The sequence below is a fragment of the Xenopus tropicalis genome, chromosome 7, assembly GCF_000004195.4.
Source record: "Xenopus tropicalis strain Nigerian chromosome 7, UCB_Xtro_10.0, whole genome shotgun sequence".
Taxonomy (NCBI): Eukaryota; Metazoa; Chordata; class Amphibia; order Anura; family Pipidae; genus Xenopus; species Xenopus tropicalis.
In genome coordinates this window covers 126,026,639-126,051,670 of record NC_030683.2, presented here as the reverse complement: position 1 = coordinate 126,051,670, position 25,032 = coordinate 126,026,639, and the positions used below count along the sequence as shown (strand labels likewise).

Genomic DNA, 25,032 nt, shown 5'->3' with positions numbered 1-25,032 from the left:
TCATTCAGTAAATAGATCCCAATACAAACAGCTGATGTGACTCTATAATAACCACTCATTCCCCTGCTGGAAAGTTCATGTAGGAGCCGCTCATATCATTCAGTAAATAGATCCCAATACAAACAGCTGATGTGACTCTATAATAACCACTCATTCCCCTGCTGGAAAGTTCATGTAGGAGCCGCTCATATCATTCAGTAAATAGATCCCAATACAAACAGCTGATGTGACTCTATAATAAGCAGTCATTCCCCTGCTGGAAAGTTCATATAGGAGCCGCTCATATCATTCAGTAAATAGATCCCAATACAAACAGCTGATGTGACTCTATAATAACCAGTCATTCCCCTGCTGGAAAGTTCATGTAGGAGACGCTCATATCATTCAGTAAATAGATCCCAATACAAACAGCTGATGTGACTCTATAATAACCAGTCATTCCCCTGCTGGAAAGTTCATGTAGGAGCCGCTCATATCATTCAGTAAATAGATCCCAATACAAACAGCTGATGTGACTCTATAATAACCAGTCATTCCCCTGCTGGAAAGTTCATGTAGGAGCCGCTCATATCATTCAGTAAATAGATCCCAATACAAACAGCTGATGTGACTCTATAATAACCAGTCATTCCCCTGCTGGAAAGTTCATGTAGGAGCCGCTCATATCATTCAGTAAATAGATCCCAATACAAACAGCTGATGTGACTGTATAATAACCAGTCATTCCCCTGCTGGAAAGTTCATGTAGGAGCCGCTCATATCATTCAGTAAATAGATCCCAATACAAACAGCCGATGTGACTCTATAATAACCAGTCATTCCCTGCTGGAAAGTTCATGTAGGAGCCGCTCATATCATTCAGTAAATAGATCCCAATACAAACAGCCGATGTGACTCTATAATAACCAGTCATTCCCCTGCTGGAAAGTTCATGTAGGAGCCGCTCATATAATTTACAAAGCCAACACTTCCAAATGAACTAGATAAATTAATGACTCTCTTATATAAATAAATTGAGTCAGAATAGAATCTGGGCACTTTCCTTGTCAAGGGCAAATAAACAAATTAGTGGGATTTTTGGGGGAAATGACTGTCTGTATTTGATGACAAATAACAGTTAATTATAGGCTGGTATCCTGCTAATTATATGTCCAGCAGCAGATCTGATGTAATTCAGTAGGTAAGGGATTAATGTGGGAAGGTGTTGCAAGGAATTAGTTATAGCAGTGATCCCCAACCAGTGGCTCGGGGGTAACATGTTGCTCCCCAACCCCTTGGGTGTTGCTCTCAGTGGCCTCAAAGCTGATACATAACAACCAAGTTTAATGCCAAACAGAACCTTCTGTAGGCTGCCAGTCCCCATAGGGGCTTGTAGAGTGTAAGCTCTTTTGGGCAGGGCCCTCTTCACCTCCTGTATCGGTTATTGGTTGCTTTATATGTTACTCTGTATGTCCCATGTATGGAACCCACTTATTGTACAGCGCTGCGGGGTATGTTGGCGCTTTATAAATAAATGTTTATAATAATAGGGGCTATTAAATAGCCATTATAGCTCTTATTGGCACCCCAGGAACCTTTGTCATGCTTGTGTTGCTCCCCAACACTTTTGCCATTGTCATTTGCAATGTCAATGTGACCAGTGCAAGGGAATGGTCTCAATTTGGTGAGGGATCTACTGGGCTTATGGAACCTCAAGGCTTTGTGTACAATTGAGATTGGCTTGGGGCCCAATGCTTATTTACCCAATGCTCTACTCATTTTATTTGCCCTTTTGCCAAAAGCCCTTGGTTACATACTACTAGGCAGGAGTGACCAAATCCTGAGCCCTTGAGGGCCCATCAAAGCTACATTTGCCTTGGCTCAATTGCTTATGTGGGACAAACACCAAGAAGATGGAAGGACATTTGGAAGTAATGGAGGCAGGGGTTGATATCGGTATTTCATTTTATTTGGCAATAGAACATTTTTTGTACAATGTTTCATGTCTCTTTACATTATTTGTACTTTGTTATCACTGACGGTAGACATTTATAAACAGAAAAAAAAAAGGCAAGAAAAGCAAAACAGGAACAAAATAATGGACCGTTGTTGGAGTTATAGAGTGACAAGGTGAGGCAGATTTTGTGATGTTGTCACTAGTGATGAAAATTAGCTAACCGGCGAAAATGTCGTGCGGCAAAAAAATTGTTCGCCCGTGACTATTCTTTTATTGCCCGCTGCTATTATTTTGTCACGCGCCTATTATTTTGTGCCCTGCGGCTATTATTTTGTCACGCGGCTATTATTTTGTCGCCCGCGGCTATTATTTTGTCGCCTGCGGCTATTATTTTGTCGCCCGCGGCTATTATTTTGTTGCACGGCTATTCTTTTGTCGCCCACGGCTATTATTTTGTCAAGCGGATATTATTTTGTCGCCCGCGGCTATTATTTTGTCACGCGGCTATTATTTTGTCGCCCGCGGCTATTATTTGGTCACGCGGTTATTATTTTGTGCCCGTGGCTATTATTTTGTCGCCCATGGCTATTATTTTGTCACGCAGCTATTATTTTGTCGCCCGCAGCTATTATTTTGTCATGCGGCTATTATTTTGTTGCACGGCTTTTCTTTTGTCGCCCGCGGCTATTATTTCGTCGCACAGCTATTCTTTTGATGCCCGCGACTATTCTTTTTTGACGCCGGCAACAATTTTTGGACGTGCTGCGAATTTTTCCACAGCAAATTTTTTTATCCATTTCGTAAAACAATCCACCAATGGCGAAACGCGGAAATTCGCCGCAAATCCATGCCTGGCGAAACATTTCGCCCATCACTAGTTGTCACTGGTTTTACTGGATTTGTTTAGTTGGCCTCAGTTTCTCCATGGGGGATATACAGGTATGAGGTTCTCCGCTTAGTTTCATTGGGTGGCTTTCTGAGAAGGCCCCATTTTCAGGTAGGCGGAGTGTTATTATTTTCCATGGTTTTGAAGTAATCCCAACTATCCCAGATATTTTTATGTCTTTGTAGTGTATTGGATATTCGTGCTGTCATTTCCTCAGATTTTTTATTGTTTTCTACCCTGGAAATGACTTCTTGGATGGCGGCGATTACTGTAGATTTCCATTTTGTCTAGCCGCAGTGGCTATTTGGTTAACCAGTTTTTGGGTCGAGTTGGGGAGGGGGAGTCCCAATAGTAGGTGGGATAGTTCTATGTTTATTAGTGTTTTTAGGACTGTTTGTATTAGGTTGCCCACTTCCAGCCAAAAGTTGGAGATTTTAGGGCAGGGATCCCCAACCTTTTTTACCCGTGAGTCACATTTAAGTGTAAAAAAACTTGGGGAGCAACATGACCATGAAACATGTTCCTGGGGGTGCCAAATAAGTACTGTTATTGGCTATTTGGTAGCCCCTTTGTGGACTGGCAGCCTATAGGAGACTCTGTTTGGCAGTACACCTGGTTTTTATGCCTCCAAAACTTGCCCCCAAGCCAAGAATTCAAAAATAAGCACCTGCTTTGAGGCCACTGGGAGCAACATCCAAGGGGTTGGAGAGCAACATGTTGCCCCAGAGCCACTGGTTGGGGATCACTGCTTTAGAGCAAGCCCATAATATATGGTGTAGAGTATCCCTTTGGTGGCAGTCTCTCCAGCAAATGGGGCTGCTCTGGGGGTAGATTTTGGAGATTCTGTTTGGGGTAAGATACCATTTCTTTAACACCTTATATGTGCTTTCTTTCTCCTGGGTGCAGACTACCATTTTACCCGTGTTCTCCCAGATTGCCCCCCATGTAGACCTGGATAGTTCCGTATCCATGACCGATTCCCAGTAGTGCATATAGGCGTGTTTTGGGAAGGGGTCTTCGGGTAAAGTATTCATTAGGTAATATAGATAATATATATATATATACAGTATTTATGCAGTATCACCCTACAGAGAAACAGGAGGAGGTCTGTTCCATGTGATGCAGGGGCCATAGGGGCAGTAATAATAATAGAGCAAGTGTGAAACAATACAGAGTGCTGAGAGCAGGGTACCTTGGAGATACAAGGTTTGCCCAGGCACGCTAATCCATTTCCACCAATGAGGCGTTTTTAAATACGTGACCAGTAAATGCTACCGGCTGATTGGTTGCTATAGGTGATTAAACCTTTAACAAGCTTTGAACCTTTATTACATGTAGCCCACTTTGTCTTTACTTGTGGCACTACCTGCTGATAAGTTACTATATTTGGCGCTTTCAGGAGTCCTGAGCCCCGCTTACTTTGGGGAACAGCTATTACTTTATGCTTTGGCGTGCCTCCACCCAGGATAGGGATAGAATGAACTATAACTCCCCTCCTGGGACCTTAATACTGTACTGCAGTGTGGGGACTCCCAGCACTCCTGGCACCTTGCCCCCTCCCTGGGGTAGTTGCTTACCAGGCAGGTGGATCCTCCAGATACGCAGAGACAGGACACTGGATGGATATTTAACCAGTGGAACTTATTTATTGTCACAGATGTATCAGACAGGCAGGTTACACACAGGAGCAATGTTACAGTCAGGGTATACTCCCTTTTCCTTAAGAGACCCTCTCTCCACGAGATATTAGCAGTACTACACGCCAGATGATTCCCTTTAGGGGTTCCCTCCGGTACTTCTCGCCAGAAGCCCCTCTCTAGGGCACTTCCCGGTACTCCCGCCAAGCGGACACCCCCTCAGCAGACCTCACCCCGGTACTTCCACTTAGATACCCCTGGATTAGGCTAATCTCCTATACTTAACACTTTATACCCTGACTCCAGCTATGAGTGCTGGTGGATCTTAATCCATTACACCTCCTGTCGGGGCCACGCTGCCCAACTAGATAACCTGTCTCCCACTCCTAGAGTGGTCTATAACAAATCTCTAACTGTCTAACTCTAACCTGTTGTTAACCTCTTCTCCAAGAGGGGTCCCAGGCTGAAAGACCTGGCTGCACAAGGCTGCACAGCCTTATATACTGTGTGCACCACCCTGTGGCCATAACCCTGAACTGCAGGGATACTCCCTTTCTTAACACAAAAACAACTAGGACCACCCTTAGGTGTCCAATTCCCTAAGGCCACCCTCTAGTGCCTTTCAAAGGAGAACCATCCTAGGGGCCCAATTTTGGAGATCCCTACATTCTCCCCCTTGACGAAAAATGTCACCTCCTGGCTGACATACCATATACCAACATTATACCTTTAACATCCACTTCAACAGCCCCTCCCAGGGTCTGCACAGGTACATTGGGTGACCTAGGAGAAAAAGTTAAACACAATAAACATTTCCCACAGTCTTTGTGTAAGTCCCCAAAAAGAGTCTCTGTCCCTTTAAGAAACTTCACACATACTCAAAAAAAACTGAAAAGATCAAAGTCTCCACCTCTCCTTGAGGGAGTCCATGTCCCAAGGCAATCAGTGCCCTGGGATACCTCCAACCAACAGGTTGGGCACTTGAATCAGTCCTCAGCTTGACTGACGGACCCTCCTGGGTCAACTTTGGGCCTGGCATCCTCCATGGCCAACACAAAAGAATTCTCCTCTGGGAATTTAAACAGGAGCAGTCCTTGCCTCCCAACCAGCCGGTTGGCTGTGGTGCAGGTAACCCTCACCCACCCCCACAGTCCCTTCTTGGGAAAGCACAAGTCCCTCCTGAGGGGTACACCAAAACTGTAGGTGCTACTTCCCCTTTAAACTCAGTCCCCTCCAGGGATTAAGCATGCCCCTTGGGCCCTCACACCATGTAGGTGAATCTCACCTTGGCATCCTCATATGATGCATAGTACTTGGGGTGAGGCTTTTCCACTCTGTCTCCATTTGGCAGGGTGACTTCTGTGCTGCAGTACCTGGGCTCAGGATTCTTTCTGTCGCAGCTGTGCATAGTGTGGCGCAAGATAGTGCACCCCCACAACCACTCTTTCTCCAGGGCCTTGACAAACCGCCAGGCTGCCATCCTTTTTGCTTGGGCAGGCTCCAAAATCTGCATACACTCTTTTACACAATACTTCTCTGTGGCTGACTCACGCTGCTCTAAGATGGCCACCGTGATGTCACACTCTCACTCGTGGCTCACAACGCTCTGCGCTGTTCCCAAGATGGCCGCGGTGATGTCACCGGCCGTAGTCACGCCCACTCACTTTGGCGCACTTTTCCAAGGATTCTGTAGGCTGCTCGCTCAAGGGGGCGGCAACGACACTTAGTATGGCACACCTCTCTCCTCCAGGCGCGTGATCTAGCGCCTCTTCCTGGCTCTGTTTTGGCGCCACCACCCTGCAATCCAGTTGGCCCAGAGCCTCTCCTGCTCTATTTGGCGCCAAATATCCCTTATGGACACGGATCAGGGGGGCCCAAAATGTAACCCAGACGGAGGGCAGGCTTCCACACTCACACTAGGCCTCACCTCAGTTATTGGCCCTTCCTTCTTTACTGTTTCAGATCTCAGCAGTGCCTCCAAATGTAGCCCACTTTGTCTTTAATTGTGGCACTACCTGCTGATAAGTTACTATATTTGGCGCTTTCAGGAGTCCTGAGCCCCGCTTACTTTGGGGAACAGCTATTACTTTATACTTTGGCGTGCCTCCACCCAGGATAGGGATAGAATGAACTATAACTCCCCTCCTGGGACCTTAATACTGTACTGCAGTGTGGGGACTCCCAGCACTCCTGGTACCTTGCCCCCTCCCTGGGGTAGTTGCTTACCAGGCAGGTGGATCCTCCAGATATGCAGAGACAGGACACTGGATGGATGTTTAACCAGTGGAACTTATTTATTGTCACAGATGTATCAGACAGGCAGGTTACACACAGGAGCAATGAGGCAGTCAGGGTATACTCCCTTTTCCTTAAGAGACCCTCTCTCCACGAGATATTAGCAGTACTACACGCCAGATGATTCCCTTTAGGGGTTCCCTCCGGTACTTCTCGCCAGAAGCCCCTCTCTAGGGCACTTCCCGGTACTCCCGCCAAGCAGACACCCCCTCAGCAGACCTCACCCCGGTACTTCCACTTAGATACCCCTGGATTAGGCTAATCTCCTATACTTAACACTTTATACCCTGACTCCAGCTATGAGTGCTGGTGGATCTTAATCCATTACACCTCCTGTCGGGGCCACGCTGCCCAACTAGATAACCTGTCTCCCACTCCTAGAGTGGTCTATAACAAATCTCTAACTGTCTAACTCTAACCTGGTGTTAACCTCTTCTCCAAGAGGGGTCCCAGGCTGAAAGACCTGGCTGCACAAGGCTGCACAGCCTTATATACTGTGTGCACCACCCTGTGGCCATAACCCTGAACTGCAGGGATACTCCCTTTCTTAACACAAAAACAACTAGGACCACCCTTAGGTGTCCAATTCCCTAAGGCCACCCTCTAGTGCCTGTCAAAGGAGAACCATCCTAGGGGCCCAATTTTGGAGATCCCTACATACATAACACCCAAGGGCTATTTTCTTGAACAGTCTAATACAGGGGTCCCCAACCCTTTTACCCATAGCCATATTTAATTATAAAAAAATTATAGGTGCTTTTATGGGGATGAGACGCCCCAGTGATGCTGGAATGGTGCCACTTGTTATAATGCACAAACCATAACAAATCCATATGAATAATAAAGCCCTGTGAGGGGCAGAGGGAAGGGAACCCAGTCAGTGCTGGGGGAGCCTCGTGGCCATAAATACGGCTTAATCCAAGGGAAACTTGCCAACTGTGCTGCAACCGAACCCAAGCAACGAGCTCAGGCGGCTCTGATAGTTACAGGGAGCTGTATATATAGGTAGTTATTATTTTATGGCAGTAACAGGAAGATAAATGCTCCAATTTAGCCGCTCTAATTACAGGGGAAATATTTAATTATCTTCCCAAACGTCAGAGAGTTACATATCTCATGCAATACAAAGGGAGTGATGTGTTTATAAAGGCAGGAAAACCCAGTGTCTGGTCCTGTAAAACCTGTCACTGTGTCAGATCAGCCACCGGCCTGTTATTCCACTAAATCAGGGGCCACATTCAAAGGTAAAAGAAGTTGGAAATCAACACAAGTACAGTATGTACCTGGGGGTGCAAAATATATGTTGTGATTGGCTACAGGTAGCCCCTATGTGGAATAATAGCCTACAGGAGGGTTAGGGCTAGGCACTATGCATGGTTTGCTACAGTGGTTATAGGTAAAGTCTGAACCTGCTACAGGGGTTATAGGTAAAGTCTGAACCCGCTACAGGGGTTATAGGTAAAGTCTGAACCCGCTACAGGGGTTATAGGTAAAGTCTGAACCCGCTACAGGGGTTATAGGTACAGTCTGAACCCGCTACAGGGGTTATAGGTAAAGTCTGAACCCGCTACAGGGGTTATAGGTAAAGTCTGAACCCGCTACAGGGGTTATAGGTAAAGTCTGAACCCGCTACAGGGGTTATAGGTAAAGTCTGAACCGCTACAGGGGTTATAGGTAAAGTTGAACCCGCTACAGGGGTTAAGTACAGTCTGAACCCGCTACAGGGGTTATAGGTAAAGTCTGAACCCGCTACAGGGGTTATAGATACAGTCTGAACCTGCTACAGGGGTATAGTAGTAAAGTCTGAACCCGCTACAGGGGCTATAGGTAAAGTCTGAACCCGCTACAGGGGTTATAGGTAAAGTCTGAACCCGCTACAGGGGTTATAGGTAAAGTCTGAACCCGCTACAGGGGTTATAGGTAAAGTCTGAACCCGCTACAGGGGTTATAGGTAAAGTCTGAACCCGCTACAGGGGTTATAGGTACAAGTCTGAACCCGCTACAGGGGTTATAGGTAAAGTCTGAACCCGCTACAGGGGTTATAGGTAAAGTCTGAACCCGCTACAGGGGTTAGAGTTACCTAAGGGTAAAAAGTCTGAACCTGCTACAGGGGTTATAGGTAAAGTCTGAACCTGCTACAGGGGTTATAGGTAAAGTCTGAACCCGCTACAGGGGTTATAGGTACAGTCTGAACCCGCTACAGGGTTATAGGTAAAGTCTGAACCCGCTACAGGGGTTATAGGTACAGTCTGAACCTGCTACAGGGGTTATAGGTACAGTCTGAACCTGCTACAGGGGTTATAGGTAAAGTCTGAACCCGCTACAGGGGTTATAGGTAAAGTCTGAACCCGCTACAGGGGTTATAGGTACAGTCTGAACCTGCTACAGGGGTTATAGGTAAAGTCTGAACCCGCTACAGGGGCTATAGGTAAAGTCTGAACCCGCTACAGGGGCTATAGGTAAAGTCTGAACCCGCTACAGGGGTTATAGGTAAAGTCTGAACCCGCTACAGGGGCTATAGGTAAAGTCTGAACCCGCTACAGGGGCTATAGGTAAAGTCTGAACCCGCTACAGGGTTATAGGTAAAGTCTGAACCCGCTACAGGGGCTATAGGTAAAGTCTGAACCCGCTACAGGGGCTATAGGTAAAGTCTGAACCCGCTACAGGGGTTATAGGTAAAGTCTGAACCCGCTACAGGGGCTATAGGTAAAGTCTGAACCCGCTACAGGGGCTATAGGTAAAGTCTGAACCCGCTACAGGGGCTATAGGTAAAGTCTGAACCCGCTACAGGGGCTATAGGTAAAGTCTGAACCCGCTACAGGGGTTATAGGTAAAGTCTGAACCCGCTACAGGGGCTATAGGTAAAGTCTGAACCCGCTACAGGGGCTATAGGTAAAGTCTGAACCCGCTACAGGGGTTATAGGTAAAGTCTGACAGCTGTATAACTAGCAAACAGCAGCCCTAAAGGGGATCTAATGCCTACGGCCAGTAGAGATGTAGCGAACCTCACAAAAAAAGTTTGTGAACTTCCGCCAAAAAGTGCGAACTTTGCGAACCCCATAGACTTCAATGAGAAGGCGAACTTTAAAACCTAGGAAAGCCATTTCTGCCCAGAAACCTGATTTTAAAGTTGTTTAAAGGGTGCCACGACCTGGACAGGGGCATGCAGGAGGGGGATCAAGGGCAAAAATTTCTCTGAAAAATACGTTGTTGACACAGCGTTGCGTTTTGTGCTGTAAAGGGAAGAAATCACACTACATTTCTAAACTTGTGTAATAAACTGCTTTAAAACGTCCGGCGTCTACATGCCAATCAAGTCGTGTAAAGGTTACAGCCGGTTCAATGTGTGGTTGGTGCTTAGTGCCCTACTATGTGCAGCACACCTGTCTCCAACACACACAGACGGAGCTGCAGTACACAATGAAAAGAAGAGTAACAGTAATCAGAAAATAAAAGCAGTCCTTACAAGGACTATTGGGTTACAGCAGATGATCAGCAGGACAGCTGTCCCCAGCAGTTACATACAGAGCAGTAGAAAGTAGATCACTAGTCAGCAAAGCTACCTAAACTGTCCCTCAAACCCCTGCACAGCTCTCTCCCTATGCTAACTCATCAAGCACACACAGGCAGAATGTAAAATGGCTGCTGGGCTTCGGTTTATATATGGAAGGGAGTAGTCCGGGGGTGGTCCAGGAGGGAGAGCTGCCTGATTGGCTGCCATGTATCTGCTGGCTCTGGGGTGAGAGGTCAAAATTTGGCTCCAGCTAAGGCGAACCCAAAATTGCGAACTTGCGAACACCCGATTTTCATGCGAATTAGTTTGCCGGCGAACAGTTCGCTACATCTCTAACGGCCAGCTGTATTGTATAGGTTTCATTCTAACCAGGTGTATATATTCACATGTATGGCAGCTCTCTGCTATCTAGAGAGACTAATGTGCAGCAAATTGGCTAATTTTATAAAACAATCACTCATTTCTCTGTTCCTTCAATAATGTCGATAATGGCCACATTCTCCCGAGTCTGCACTCACTAATTAAGGGCCTGCTTCTCATGAAACATCACTACTGAAATTACATGTATGGCCTGAAGTACCAACATTCCTTCTAAATACGGGGCTCCCAGCAATATCTGAGCATTATGTGACAATCAAAGCAAAAATGCAGGTCCGCAAATGTCAATATTATTAATACTCTTCTGTGAGGAGTTATATTGATTCCATTGCAAATTCAAGAGAAAGGCTTTTGTTTTACATGATTCTTTTATTGGATATGATAGATATTGCTGGAGGGTCTACATGAAATATATCCAAAAAATGGCAGATACTGCCCACATTTGCACCCAATGATGAACTCTTAATGGTGCATATACATAACCGCTTTCCTATCTACATCAGGGTGGTGGTTGAACCCCTTATGAAAGAAGATTTTTTACAGGGCACAGCTGCCCCCCCCCCCCGATAGTAAGTAGCCCTGGTGGCTATCTAAGCCTAATTCTGAATGCCCCTTTATATACCATGATTGACTGTTTTCCATGTATCCAGCCAACTATTGGTCTCATTTCTTGCATTGAATATCTTTAAATACACTTGTTTGTTGAAAGATGAAGTATAAATAAACTTATGATGGCTGTTCCCTATTCATTTTTACATCTTTTATTTTATGAGGATATTGTACCCCTTAATATTTGGGTTCCTGGCAGCTAGTTCTGATTGTTTTGTGAGCTCACTCGGTGTCCACAAGCGCAATATAGTGTTTTTTAGTTATTACCACGGCCTAGACTGGGCAATTGCCTAAAGTTTAAACAGTTAAGCAAGAAAAAGTTTAGTTGATATTTAGAAAAAGGACAAGCTAATTAGTGCAACCTATCTATGTTCAGAGATCTTGAATCTAAGTTGAATCTAAGCCCTACCCAAAGGAAAACTTAATATTTCAATCACACTCCCAACTTGGTAAATATTTTGGGAAATGCACATATGGCCTCTATGTGTCCAACCACTAGGGAGGATATTAATAAAATAAAGATGAGATGGTACCATACCCTAGTGTACAAATTGTGCCCACAAACCTTCTCAATGAGGTGCTAGAGGGAACCTAGAACATATCTATTGGGACTGCCCAAAACTACATACCTATTGGGAGACCCCTAGAAGAGCTCAACATTACTATTTACTTTATTAGAACAAATGTTCCTTAAGGATGGTCCAGGGCAGTGCCTGGATCATATGTTTATAGGGCATTTCTTTATTTCCTGCTTTAATATCTTATATTCAAGTTCTTCTGCTTGAGGGTAGCCCATTTACAAATAAGGCCTATCAATTTTTAGCTTGACTTGAAAATAGGATTATAACAAAAAGTTCATTATTTATGTAGCCCACCTGTGCAAATACTGTGGTACTACTTGCTTACTTTGGCGCTACAGAAGCCCTGAGCCCCGCTTATTATGGGGACAGGCGTTTCCCAGCAATGGCGTGCCTCCACCCAGGGATAGTGGTATGGACTTATTTCCTACCCCCTGGGAACTTCATAGGTTGATGTGCCCCTCCGGACTAATAGATCTCACCACACGGGTATATAAATGAAGTAAATGAAAAGGTTTATTGGACGGACACCTCTCCAGGAGCAGCTTAACCATAGTATACAGTGCAGGGTATATCTCCATACATCTCATTGAGTACCATCTCCTGTTGGCCTACCCAACGGTACTCCCGACATGTGTTCCCATCTAGGGGCTCTCCCCGGTACTCACGGTAAGACACTCTACCATAGAGTTCCCCCGGTACTCACGCTAGGACGTTACCCCACAGGGACCCACACCGGTACTCTCACGGGGCATCCTCAGATCCGGCCTCCTGGACTGGTGGTGCCTTGGTACACCTTCCCTAGCCTCTTGATTCCCTGCACTCCGGCTGATGTACTGCCGGGAGGTCTTAACCTCGCTTACTACTCCTGGAGGGGCCATGTCCGCCCATTCTAAACTCGCTACTCTACATATCACTCCTAGAGCGATCTATCACAAAACTCCTATCTCAGAACTGTGCCCGGGACACCCACTCCATTACTGGAGCAATCCCAGGACTAACCCCCCCACAGCACATGGCTGCGTTACTTATATGGGCCTATACACCACCCTGTGGCCATAACCCGAACTACAATTGTACACCCTATTAACCATGTGCAACCCAGTCATCCCAGTGTCCCTGTTTCCCAGCACCACCCTGGAGTCTGTCCTAGGGGTTCCTGTCCTAAGGGCCCGTTTTTGGTAAACCCCTACATTCTCCCCCTACAAGAAAATTGTCACCTCCTGGCTGACACACATTCTACTAAATACAATACATTTACCATATTGTTTTCACATCACGCTTCACAGTTCCTCCAGGAGACTGCCAGGGTACAATGGGTGACTGAAAAGGAAAAGTGAGACATAAAAACATCCCCACCCTCCATAGTCTTGGTGAAAGTCCCCATAGAGTCTCTGTCCCTTAGACATTTCACACTCAATGAAGAACCGGACAATTTATTTGCCCAAAAACCAAAACACTTTCTTTTATTTTACAGCAAAGAAAATAAAGGTAAACTTTCCTTTTCCTGGCCCTCCCCTCCTCCTTGAGGGAGTCCAGTTCCCAAGGTGATCCCACCTTGGGTCCATTCATCCACCAACGGGTGGGCATTAGGCAACTTGCGCCCTCTTGGGCTAACTCAGAATCTCCCTTCCGGGAATCGTGACAGAAGCGACACTTTCCTCCCAACCAGCCGGTTGACTGCGACGTGGGTGATCCTTACCCATCGCCGACGGTTCCTCCCTGGGAAAAGGACAAGTCCCTCCTGAAGACTCTCTCACACCATATACGCAAAACGCATCTGTATATCAATATATGAAGCGTAGTAGCAAGGGTGTGGCTTTTCCACTGGTACCCCACTGGGCAATTCAACTTCCGTACTAAAATAGCGCGGTTCTGGGCTCTTTCTCCCGCAGCTATATACTGTGTGGCGTAGCACAGTGCGGCCCCACCACCACTCTTTTTCCAGCGCCCTGACAAACTTCCAGGCCGCCATTTTCTTCAGGGGATCAGCGTGGTACAGGCACTTCCCAGCCTTCTTTTCCTTGGCTGCTATCTCCGCCACCACCCAATCGTCCATTAGGGACTCCATTTTATCATACACCCAGAGGGGTGCGTATGGCATATAGTATCCCCATAGCCTAAATATCTTGTAATTCATGACCCGCTGTATTCTGGACACTCGGCAGAATATATCAGGGTCACCCTTACCAGGCAGAACCCAGAAGTCCTTCTCCTCCTCTTTCGTAATTTTTCTAGGAGCTAGGATACTATTAGGTAGTTTAAACAACTGAGGACTATAGAAGTCTTCCTCCTCCGTCTCATCCAGGTTATCCCAGCCGGGATTAGGGGTACTAACTGCCCCATTGGCTCCTTCAGAGGCTTCATTTCTCTTTTTGAGAACCTCTATATAGGGTGGTAGAGACTTTACTTCGGGTGGTCCCCCTTTATCACTAGTGGACTCGGGACTCTGCGCGGCCTCCTCCGGGCCTTGCTGCACCCCTTGGGGTTCTGGCTCAACCGCAGCCTGGGCTTGACTGATACTAGGGGCTTCAGGTAAAATGGCTGCAGGCTCACTCTCTACCCGTTCGGCCTGGGATTCCCAACCTTGGGACTCCTCATTCACCCCCTGGGGTTTCTCACTACTTACATCCCCGGAGGCTACGGCCCCCGAGATCTCCACCTTCCAGGGATACAACTGTAGTGGCCCGGATACCAGGGTAAGGTCGCCGTCCCCTAGGTATCGCCCATATACGGCTGGACTTGGCTGGTTGGTATTTAGAGTCGTCAACATTGCCAGCATGGTTCTGTATCCATCATTTAGCTTGTCCTCTCTCAAAGGTCCCATCCAGCCTCTGTGTCCACAGCTTGGGCAGCGACCCAGGGCCTGTTTTAGAGCTGAATGGAATTCGGCCCCGCAGTCACCACATATTGGCACCATGATGAATTCTCCCAACGGCGTGGGCTTCTCTACAAAAGATCCTAGCCACACGTAACGAATATTGGCATCATACAGGCTACCAACTTCCGGTCTAGAAAGCATGGGTGTCTCACTCCCTCTTTCACTTCCGGACTTAATCGACATGCTTGCTGTGAAGTTGTAGAGAAGCTCACTCTCACGACTCACTGCCAACTGAGAAAGTCCCAAAATGGCCGCCGTGACGTCAACTAGCATCGTCACTTCCTCAGCCCTTGGCGCACTTTCTAACGTGTCCTATTGGCCGCTGAACCTCACGGGGCGGTCGGTATGCAAATCAGGTACTTTCCCTTCTGGCCCGCCTAAATCTCACGTGTCTTCCCCGGCTCTCCCTTGGCGCCAATCTTCCTGCAATCCTATTGGCTAGGAGCGCCCTTGCTCCTCTTTTCGCGCCAAATCCCACCTGGGGATGCGGATCAGGGTGGCCCAAATCTAGTCCAGTCGGGAAAAGGGTTTCACAGACACACTAGGCCTCAGTTCCTTTAGAGCCCTGTCTGGCAAAAAGTTCCTGCTCTCATCTCAGCAGTGCCTCCAAATGTAGCCCACCTGTGCAGATACTGTGGTACTACTTGCTTACTTTGGCGCTACAGAAGCCCTGAGCCCCGCTTATTATGGGGACAGGCGTTTCCCAGCAATGGCGTGCCTCCACCCAGGGATAGTGGTATGGACTTATTTCCTACCCCCTGGGAACTTCATAGGTTGATGTGCCCCTCCGGACTAATAGATCTCACCACACGGGTATATAAATGAAGTAAATGAAAAGGTTTATTGGACGGACACCTCTCCAGGAGCAGCTTAACCATAGTATACAGTGCAGGGTATATCTCCATACATCTCATTGAGTACCATCTCCTGTTGGCCTACCCAACGGTACTCCCGACATGTGTTCCCATCTAGGGGCTCTCCCCGGTACTCACGGTAAGACACTCTACCATAGAGTTCCCCCGCTACTCACGCTAGGACGTTACCCCACAGGGACCCACACCGGTACTCTCACGGGGCATCCTCAGATCCGGCCTCCTGGACTGGTGGTGCCTTGGTACACCTTCCCTAGCCTCTTGATTCCCTGCACTCCGGCTGATGTATTGCCGGGAGGTCTTAACCTCGCTTACTACTCCTGGAGGGGCCATGTCCGCCCATTCTAAACTCGCTACTCTACATATCACTCCTAGAGCGATCTATCACAAAACTCCTATCTCAGAACTGTGCCCGGGACACCCACTCCATTACTGGAGCAGTCCCAGGACTAACCCCCCCACAGCACATGGCTGCGTTACTTATATGGGCCTATACACCACCCTGTGGCCATAACCCGAACTACAATTGTACACCCTATTAACCATGTGCAACCCAGTCATCCCAGTGTCCCTGTTTCCCAGCACCACCCTGGAGTCTGTCCTAGGGGTTCCTGTCCTAAGGGCCCGTTTTTGGTAAACCCCTACATTTACATTTGTTTTCCTGACTGCTAAGCGGAAAGAATATTAAACTTTAGTAACCGCCAGTTCAATATTTAATAGGATGGCTGCCTGCGGTACAAACACAGACATACGGGAATCATTTGGATTGAACAATAGTGGGGCGTATAAGGGATAAAGTGTGGGGAAAACATGAAACTATACAGATATACAGACTATGTTAGGGAACATTATTGCCCATATGATATAGTGTATAGCACAATAGCCTCTTACCAAGTTACAAAAAAGTCAGTAAATCTGAACAGGAAACCTTACAATTATTAACACAAACACGTTCCCCAGAGACCCAGAACCATCTGCTCCTCCCCTTCCTCCCTTCAGATCCCAAAAAATACAACTTCACTCAATTTTGTGATTAATTTCTTTTATTGTAACGTGCCAACCCGCCCACCCGTAGGATCCGTTTGGCACAGTCCCGCCCAAGTACAGACTATTGGGGTAACATTTAGATGTAACTATTTGGGACACTCTGACTCAGGGATGCACTTTTCATCGTGCCACACGTATCCTGGTTTGCATATACACCCCGGGGCGCATATTGCGGGGCACATTTTGGGCTTACAGCTGGGGGGGCAGAGACCTCGGCAGCGGTCATAGACTTTCAGCCCTTCGCAGATGATACACTTATCCTTAGGGATACACTCAGCGGAGTCGAGAGTCTGCGTGGTATATCCGGGTTTGCACGCACAGCCGGGTTCACAGACAGCCGCGCAAGAGACATGGGCCCCACAAGGCTGGATACAGGGCTTGCACAGGGGGTACCACTGCTGGTTAACTGGGCATCTTGGCTCTGTACAAGGAGGGCAGAGAGATTATACAGTATATTTAGATCCGCGCGTAAGAGTTCTAATGAAATATTTCTTATACCAAGCACATAATATAACACAGAGAGAGGGGGACCTGTTGCTCCTACGGCACCCAGAATCATTAGGATCCCAGTGTGGCTTCTGGCTGATATGGAATTTCCATAAGCACCAAACTGCCCAATTCCATAGGGTCCCTTAAAAGCTGTTACTATGGAGCCCAGTCCCACCCAGCATTCTCCAGCTCCATTCCCCAGCATTCTCCAGCTCCATTCTCCAGCATCCTGCAGCTCCCCACCCCAGCATCCTCCAGCTCCACTCCCCCAGTATCCTCCAGCTCCACCCACGGCATTCTACAGCTCCCACCCAGCATTCTACAGCTCCACCCCCAGCATCCTCCAGCTCCCTCCCGGCATCCTCCAGTTCCACCCCCAGCATCCTCCAGCTCCATTCCCCAGCTCTTCCCAAGGGTCCTTTAGAAGCTGTTACTATGGAGCCCAGTCCCCTCTGCCCCCCCCCCCCCCCCCCCCCCCACTGCCACAAGCCAAGCAGGAATAAGCTCCAAGTTGCACGCTTTTGTGCCCCTTTGTATTCTGGACTTGTGCCCAAGAATAGTATCCGCTACATCATGATAAGATTCCAATTTAACTGAACTTCCCCTTTAAATACATTTTTAGTAAAAGAATCTCTTACCTTGATCCTGTGATACCACCAGTGTCGCTGTGAGCGCTGCACAAAAGGGGAAAAATACACATTTTCAGTTATTTTAGCTGAGTCTGATAATGCACATTTGTTGCAGCAAAACTCATGTCTAAACTGTATTCTCCTTATCCCTGGTGCAGCCCCCCCTCCAGCCCCCACTGCCCCCCAAAACTTCACCCCAGTTTGATATTTATCCCCCGGCGCTCTTGCTGCCAGCAGTAGGGTTTGTGTTGTTCCATGGGCACAGTTTGCCGCAGCCCAGTAACATATACCAAGGAACCATATATTTCATTCTTACATGTATTTCTAACGGCTCTGGTTCATTAAAAGCAACGGTTTGGTTGCTATGGGTTACTGGGCAAGAGTACAAATCTATAAATATTGTTACATACATTTCATTCGATACATTGGGGCGAGTTCCCTTTGCCTGACATTATATTAGAGCTAACTGTCTTTCAGAATAACCGACTCCGACACAAAGCTGCATGTAGACAGACAGATACTGATAGAGAGACAATGAAAAGTAACATCATTCTTTTCAGAAATGAATTAAATATTTTTTTATTATTTTTTTTAGACAGTTCCCTATTTCCATGAGATAAAGCTTATATTACATTTTCATTTTTACTGTAGTTCCCCTTTAAGAGTATAATGTAAAAAAACCATGTATCAGTAATATAATAAAGGTCACTGTTATCAGAATTTACTTACCGAGTGCCACAAGCAGCCTGATTGGAGAGTTGAGCAGCATTCTGACCTATCAAAAGGGAAGAAGGAATTTTAATGCAACTGATTAAAGGGCACATTAACCCACTGTCGTGACTCCTTGAGTATAATGTCTCCCTTACCTGTCTCTCCAGTAGCAGTGATGCCGGAATAAATGTTCTGCTTCTATTTATCTGCAAAAAGGTGTACAATTACTAAAATATGATGAATAATAATTAGGCAACTTAATTGTTTATTTTGAAATCATGTTATGATATAAAAAGGACTGTCTCATTGCTATTGCTTAATCTGTTGCTATTGTTCTGGCAAACGTCCAGCAATGAAATTTATAAAAAATGTAAGCAAATTACAGGTATGGGATCCCTTATCCGGAAACCCATTATCCAGAAAGCTCAGAATTATGGAAAGGCCGTCTCCCATAGACTCCATTTTCATAAAAAAATTCATAACTTGAAAAATTATTTTCTTTTTCTCTGTAATAATAAAACAGTACCTGTACTTGATCCCAACTAAGATATAATTACCCCTTATTGGGGCAGAACAGCCCTATTGGGTTTATTTAATGGTTAAATGATTCCCTTTTCTCTGTAATAATAAAACAGTACCTGTACTTGATCCCAACTAAGATATAATTACCCCTTATTGGGGCAGAACAGCCCTATTGGGTTTATTTAATGGTTAAATGATTCCCTTTTCTCTGTAATAATAAAACAGTACCTGTACTTGATCCCAACTAAGATATAATTACCCCTTATTGGGGCAGAACAGCCCTATTGGGTTTATTTCATGGTTAAATGATTCCCTTTTCTCTGTAATAATAAAACAGTACCTGTACTTGATCCCAACTAAGATATAATTACCCCTTATTGGGGCAGAACAGCCCTATTGGGTTTATTTCATGGTTAAATGATTCCCTTTTCTCTGTAATAATAAAACATTACCTGTACTTGATCCCAACTAAGATATAATTACCCCTTATTGGGGGCAGAACAGCCCTATTGGGTTTATTTAATGGTTAAATGATTCCCTTTTCTCTGTAATAATAAAACAGTACCTGTACTTGATCCCAACTAAGATATAATTACCCCTTATTGGGACAGAACAGCCCTATTGGGTTTATTTCATGGTTAAATGATTCCCTTTTCTCTGTAATAATAAAACAGTACCTGTACTTGATCCCAACTAAGATATAATTACCCCTTATTGGGGCAGAACAGCCCTATTGGGTTTATTTCACGGTTAAATGATTCCCTTTTCTCTGTAATAATAAAACAGTACCTGTACTTGATCCCAACTAAGATATAATTACCCCTTATTGGGGCAGAACAGCCCTATTGGGTTTATTTCATGGTTAAATGATTCCCTTTTCTCTGTAATAATAAAACAGTACCTGTACTTGATCCCAACTAAGATATAATTACCCCTTATTGGGGCAGAACAGTCCTATTGGGTTTATTTAATGGTTAAATGATTCCCTTTTCTCTGTAATAATAAAACAGTACCTGTACTTGATCCCAACTAAGATATAATTACCCCTTATTGGGGCAGAACATGGTCTATCTCTGGGACCCTAGCAGTTGCCTTCTCTGTAGTTATGATTGCAACTGTGGCTCACTACTCAGTGATACATTATGGGAGAATTAAATGGATCCATATATTTTTTTTTTTGGAGAAATTTCAACTTCTAACGCCCTGTGGGACTGGGCCCCTCGTGGGCGCTCACAGCAATAGGTGAGTGGGCTATTATGTGACATCCAAAGCCAAAGTGCAATTCCTTCATACAAATATTATTAGATTTTCTTCTCTTTGATGGGTTTTGTCGATTACTCAAAAATTCAATGGAAATGCCACTGTTTCATATGATCCCTCGGCCGGATGGGATTGTGACTGTTATACTGAGTTACAGTTGAGTTGAGATGCAGGGAAATTACATTCTGAGAGTTTACAAACAAGAAACTTGGGGGACAATAAATTCTGTGGGACAAATGTTACAAAAATAGGGACTGTCCATGGAAGCTAGAAATGTAAATAAGATCCTGCCATGGGAGTCGTTTCCTGGCTGGTCATTAAGTCCTTTCTATAATAGAAGCCAATAATTATTCCCCAGGGTGTAATAATTATTCCACTGTAACAACTCTGACAGCTGGGGAAAGTCTCTCTTGCACCAATGATGAAGGAATGTTTTGGGCTCATAAGAAACTCAGTCAACCCTAGTTTCTGGCCAATGGTATGCCTTCCTTATCAGCCTGGGCTGGACCAAGTATCAGGTGACTTCTCAGATTAGTGCTACATGTTGTCATTGTATGCTGTGCCATTGCACTCTGGGTTTTCTGGGACACTGCCATGGCTGCTTGACGGGGAAGAAGAAAGACCCTGAAACAATGCTAAAAGTTTTACATGTATTGCCCTAGAAGATAAAAAACTAATGTACAGAAGGCAAATAAAGGAAATGGATACATAATAATAACAGAAAAGTGCCCAAGGGCCAATGCACAGCCATCCTGCCCCATCCCCTATGGTGCTGGTCACTTTACCCCATGCCACCAATGCCACTACCCTCAATGGTCACCGCCTTGCTCATGTAACCTCATGTAACCTGCTCTGGTGAGTAACCTACTGACTTCCAAGTGTACCCCCCAATGTAGCTAAATTTTTTCTTTTGCTCGTCAAATTGGGGCATGGTCATGTCCCCAAAAAAAAATGAGGGCGTAAAAAAATAGACGCTGGCGACAAAAAAATAGACGCGGGCGACAAAAATATAGAAGCAGGCGACAAAAAAATAGATGCTGGCGACAAAAAAATAGACGCGGGCGACAAAAATATCGAAGCGGGCGACAAAAAATAGATGCTGGCGACAAAAAAATAGAAGCAGGCGACAAAAATATAGAAGCGGGCGACAAAAAAATACACGCAGGCGACAAAAAAATAGAAGCAGGTTACAAAAAAATAGACACGGGCAACAAATAAATAGAAGCGGGTGACAAAAAAAAATAGAACCAGGTGACAAAAAATAGATGCTGGCGACAAGAAAAATAGACTCGGCTGACAAAAAAATAGACGCTGGTGACAAAAAAAAATGTATATTGATAGTTTCGCACTGGTGAAATTTCACCTGCCAAAAAGAGGTGAATGTTGTCAATTTAAAGAGAATTTTGGGGGAAAGTATTTGGTGACTCTAAGGGGCAAATTTACTAAAACTGGAATTTATCTTGTTTTCTTTGAAACCACAAATAAACTAATTTCCATGACTGTCAGATATATATCAAAAAAGTGAAAAAGCACATTCGGGAAAATGTTGCGAAAATCGTGACTAGTGTTGAGCAAAGTTTTTCGGCAGGCTTTGATTTGCAGCAAATTTTGCCATTGCCGAATTGTTTTGCGAAAATCCGGGAACAAATTCGTTGCGTGTCAAAAAAAGTCACAGTCACATAAAAAAAATAGTCGCGGTCACCTAAAAAAAAAGCAGCGCGCAGCAAAAAATTTCACGTGATAAATGAGTTTACCGGATTTTGTGCCATTTCACGAATTTTCCTAGCGTTTCGCTAATTTTTTCCCGAAGCAAAACGGGACAGATTCGCTCATCACTAATCGTAACTTATTTGTCTTGTTGCATGAGAACCATAAACGATAACCATTACATTTTCTTTTTCTCAATAACAATAGATTATGTTTTACAGGTTCATTGTATTTAATAGACGAACGAACATAATATTTCCCTTTATTTATTTTTTTAATTTTATATCCACTTTGCATTTATGGACAAGATGATGGTAAGTAAAATACCTAAATACCTATAAGGAAATATCAAATAATCTATTCATTCTTTGTTACATTCACATGCATTAGCTATACTATAATATAGAATTTGGAATGCAGTATTTTGTATTCCAAACAAGTATTTTATACTTTTTTTTGTATATTTATCTCTTTGTTGGGGGATAGGAGCTTTAAAAGGTTCAGTTTACTGTATCCATGGCCAAAATGAGCCAGATAAATACGTTTCAATGTTAAAAATGTAGTATTATTGTAAAACAAAATGCAAATGCACATTTTTGTTTGCAAATTTGCTACTTCTTATGCCCCAAAAAGTGATACACAACTGGGTACATTTATACCCCTTTACTTTGCAATCTGCTGTTTGTGTCTCAGGCTTATAGATACATATATTATAGAAACAGGGTTCGTCTCTGAGGAAGAGCACTGGTCGTGCTTGAAATGTTGGAATTTTTCCAATAAAACAAAAATTTCTTTTGTATCAAGCCCCTGTGTGTGCGGCACTCTTTTTATTATATGATCAAAATACATAGAAATACATAAACTTAGGTAATAATTTCCCCTTTTCCACCACCCGCCATATAAACTCAGTGGTCTTTCAATAAACTATTCATCTCTTTATGATCCAACAAAAACTTTAGTTTTTTGGTGTCTCCCCAGTGGTCAGAGAGAGGACTGTGAGCAGCCGGTGTCTGTATTGCTACGAATAGACAGATCCTGACCAGGAAGAAACTTGTTATACTGGGGATTAAACTAGAAATGTGAAAACTTATTTAAGGCACTCAATTCTCTACCAGAAATCATCTAAAATATAATTAAAACTCGACGAAACACGGGTGCCACGTGCCCTTTTTTTACGTGACTGCGAAATCCATGCCTGCCCAAAAAAATCTGTTCCATTTTGCTTCGACGAAAAATTTGCGAACCTTTCAAAAGATCCGCGAAATGGCAAAAAATTCACAAAACTGCGAAAATGTCATGCGGCAAAAAAAAATTGTTGCGGCTATTCTTTTGTCGCCCGTGGCTATTCTTTTGTCGCCCGTGGCTATTCTTTTGTCGCCCGTGGCTATTATTTTGCCACCGTGGCTATTATTTTGTCGCACGGCTATTCTTTTGTCGCCCGCGGCTATTATTTTGTCGCACAGCTATTCTTTTGTCGCCCGTGGCTATTATTTTGTCGCACAGCTATTCTTTTGTCGCCCGTGGCTATTATTTTGTCGCACAGCTATTCTTTTGTAGCCCGCGACTATTCTTTTGTCACCCGTGGCTATTATTTTGTCGCACAGCTATTCTTTTGTCGCCGTGGCTATTATTTTGTCGCATAGCTATTCTTTTGTCACCCGCGGCTATTATTTTGTTGCACAGCTATTCTTTTGATGGCCGCGACTATTCTTTTTTGACACCGGCGACAATTTTTGGACGTGCGGCGAATTTTTCCGCAGCAAATTTTTTCATCCGTCTCGTGAAACAATCCGCCAATGGCGAAACATGGAAATTTACCGCAAATCCATGCCTGGCGAAACATTTCGCCCATCACTACTCATTACTAGTATCTACTTTACCAGGAATTTGTTCATGTGACTCTTAATGGTCGGGAGGGGGCCTTTGTGTAGGGTGGGGGCAAGGTATAAGGTGGAACTGTATGTCTAGAGATAGTAGAAGCAGAGGCTGCTGGTTCTTGATAGTCACAAGTTAAATTTTTTGCCAGGCATGGATTCGCATTTCGCCATTGGCAATAACCCCGTAGTATATGTACTCACAAACTCTTCAGAACTGAATAACTGCACAACGATTAATTGCCTCGTAAGCATTACTCTAAGCTTTTTTTAAAGAAAAACCTAGGCAGGACAATTCTACCCCTAGGGGGCAGATTTACCAAAGCACGAATTTGAATCCCGAATGGCAAATATTCGGATTGGAAACACAAATTTCACAGTCTTTTCATCGCCGTCGCGACTTTTTCATATTTTTCGCGACTTTTTCATTGCTGTCGCGACTTTTTCGTATTGAGGGATTGTAAACGGCGGAAAAGTCGCAGAAAATATACTAAAAAGTTGCGGAAAATACGAAAAAGTCGCATCGGCGATGAAAAAGTCGCAAAAATACAGATCATTACGAAAAAAACGCATTCGGACGCCTTCGAACCGTTCGTGGATTAGTAAATGTGCCCCTAGGTCGGTACACTGTACTCTAGGGCGGTATAACCAGGACTTGGTGGAGTGCAGACTCATCTCTATCTGATATATTCCTGTTATCATTGCCACAGTGATCTATGACAGATAATAACCACACAACTAGGCCTAACGTTGCCTAGGTTACAAGCTTCTTCCCCTCCTGCCTGGGGGGGGGTAACTATTTTATCAGTCCTCTACAAACGTTTCAGACCTATTAAAATAATGCAGAGATGAGGCATTTCCCCATAATTACGATGATATTTTTTCTCACAGAGGAGAGCTGCCCGGCTAACCAAGTCTGGAAAGAGTATGGAACTGCCTGTCCCTTGAATTGTCAGAACTTTGAAAACCCACCTGAGATGTGCATGATGGTCTGCAAGACTGGGTGTTTCTGCAAGGGACCCTATGTCTTTCAAAATGGCACTTCGGGCCCCTGTGTTCTGCCCAGGCACTGCCCTCCTTGTAGGGGTTAAGGAAAGCTCTCAGCTTTGAAACTGAAAGTACATATTTGGCTCTTTATCATTGACATTTCTTGTTTTTTATTCGTTTCCATGTTTAAAGCTCTAAGGGAGAAGGAAAGGTAAAAACT

The 25,032-nt window shown here is 44.9% G+C and overlaps 2 protein-coding genes across 2 annotated transcripts in view; one reads left to right on the top strand and one right to left on the bottom strand.

Moving 5' to 3' along the window:
• LOC116412189 (zonadhesin-like) overlaps positions 1–25,032 on the top strand; it is an 88,297-nt gene extending 63,265 nt beyond the window's left edge. Inside the window, exon 5 of the mRNA XM_031905844.1 lies at positions 24,717–25,032. Coding sequence (XP_031761704.1) covers positions 24,717–24,916 — 200 coding nt within the window. The 3' untranslated portion in view covers positions 24,917–25,032. The remainder of the gene's footprint in view (positions 1–24,716) is intronic.
• Positions 16,633–18,550, bottom strand: LOC116412191 (zonadhesin-like). Its single transcript, XM_031905847.1, has 3 exons — positions 18,481–18,550; positions 17,761–17,796; positions 16,633–17,054 (listed from the first exon to the last, which is right to left on the bottom strand). The coding sequence occupies exons 1-3, from the start codon at positions 18,518–18,520 to the stop codon at positions 16,720–16,722; spliced, it is 411 nt and encodes a 136-aa protein (XP_031761707.1). The 5' UTR covers positions 18,521–18,550; the 3' UTR covers positions 16,633–16,719.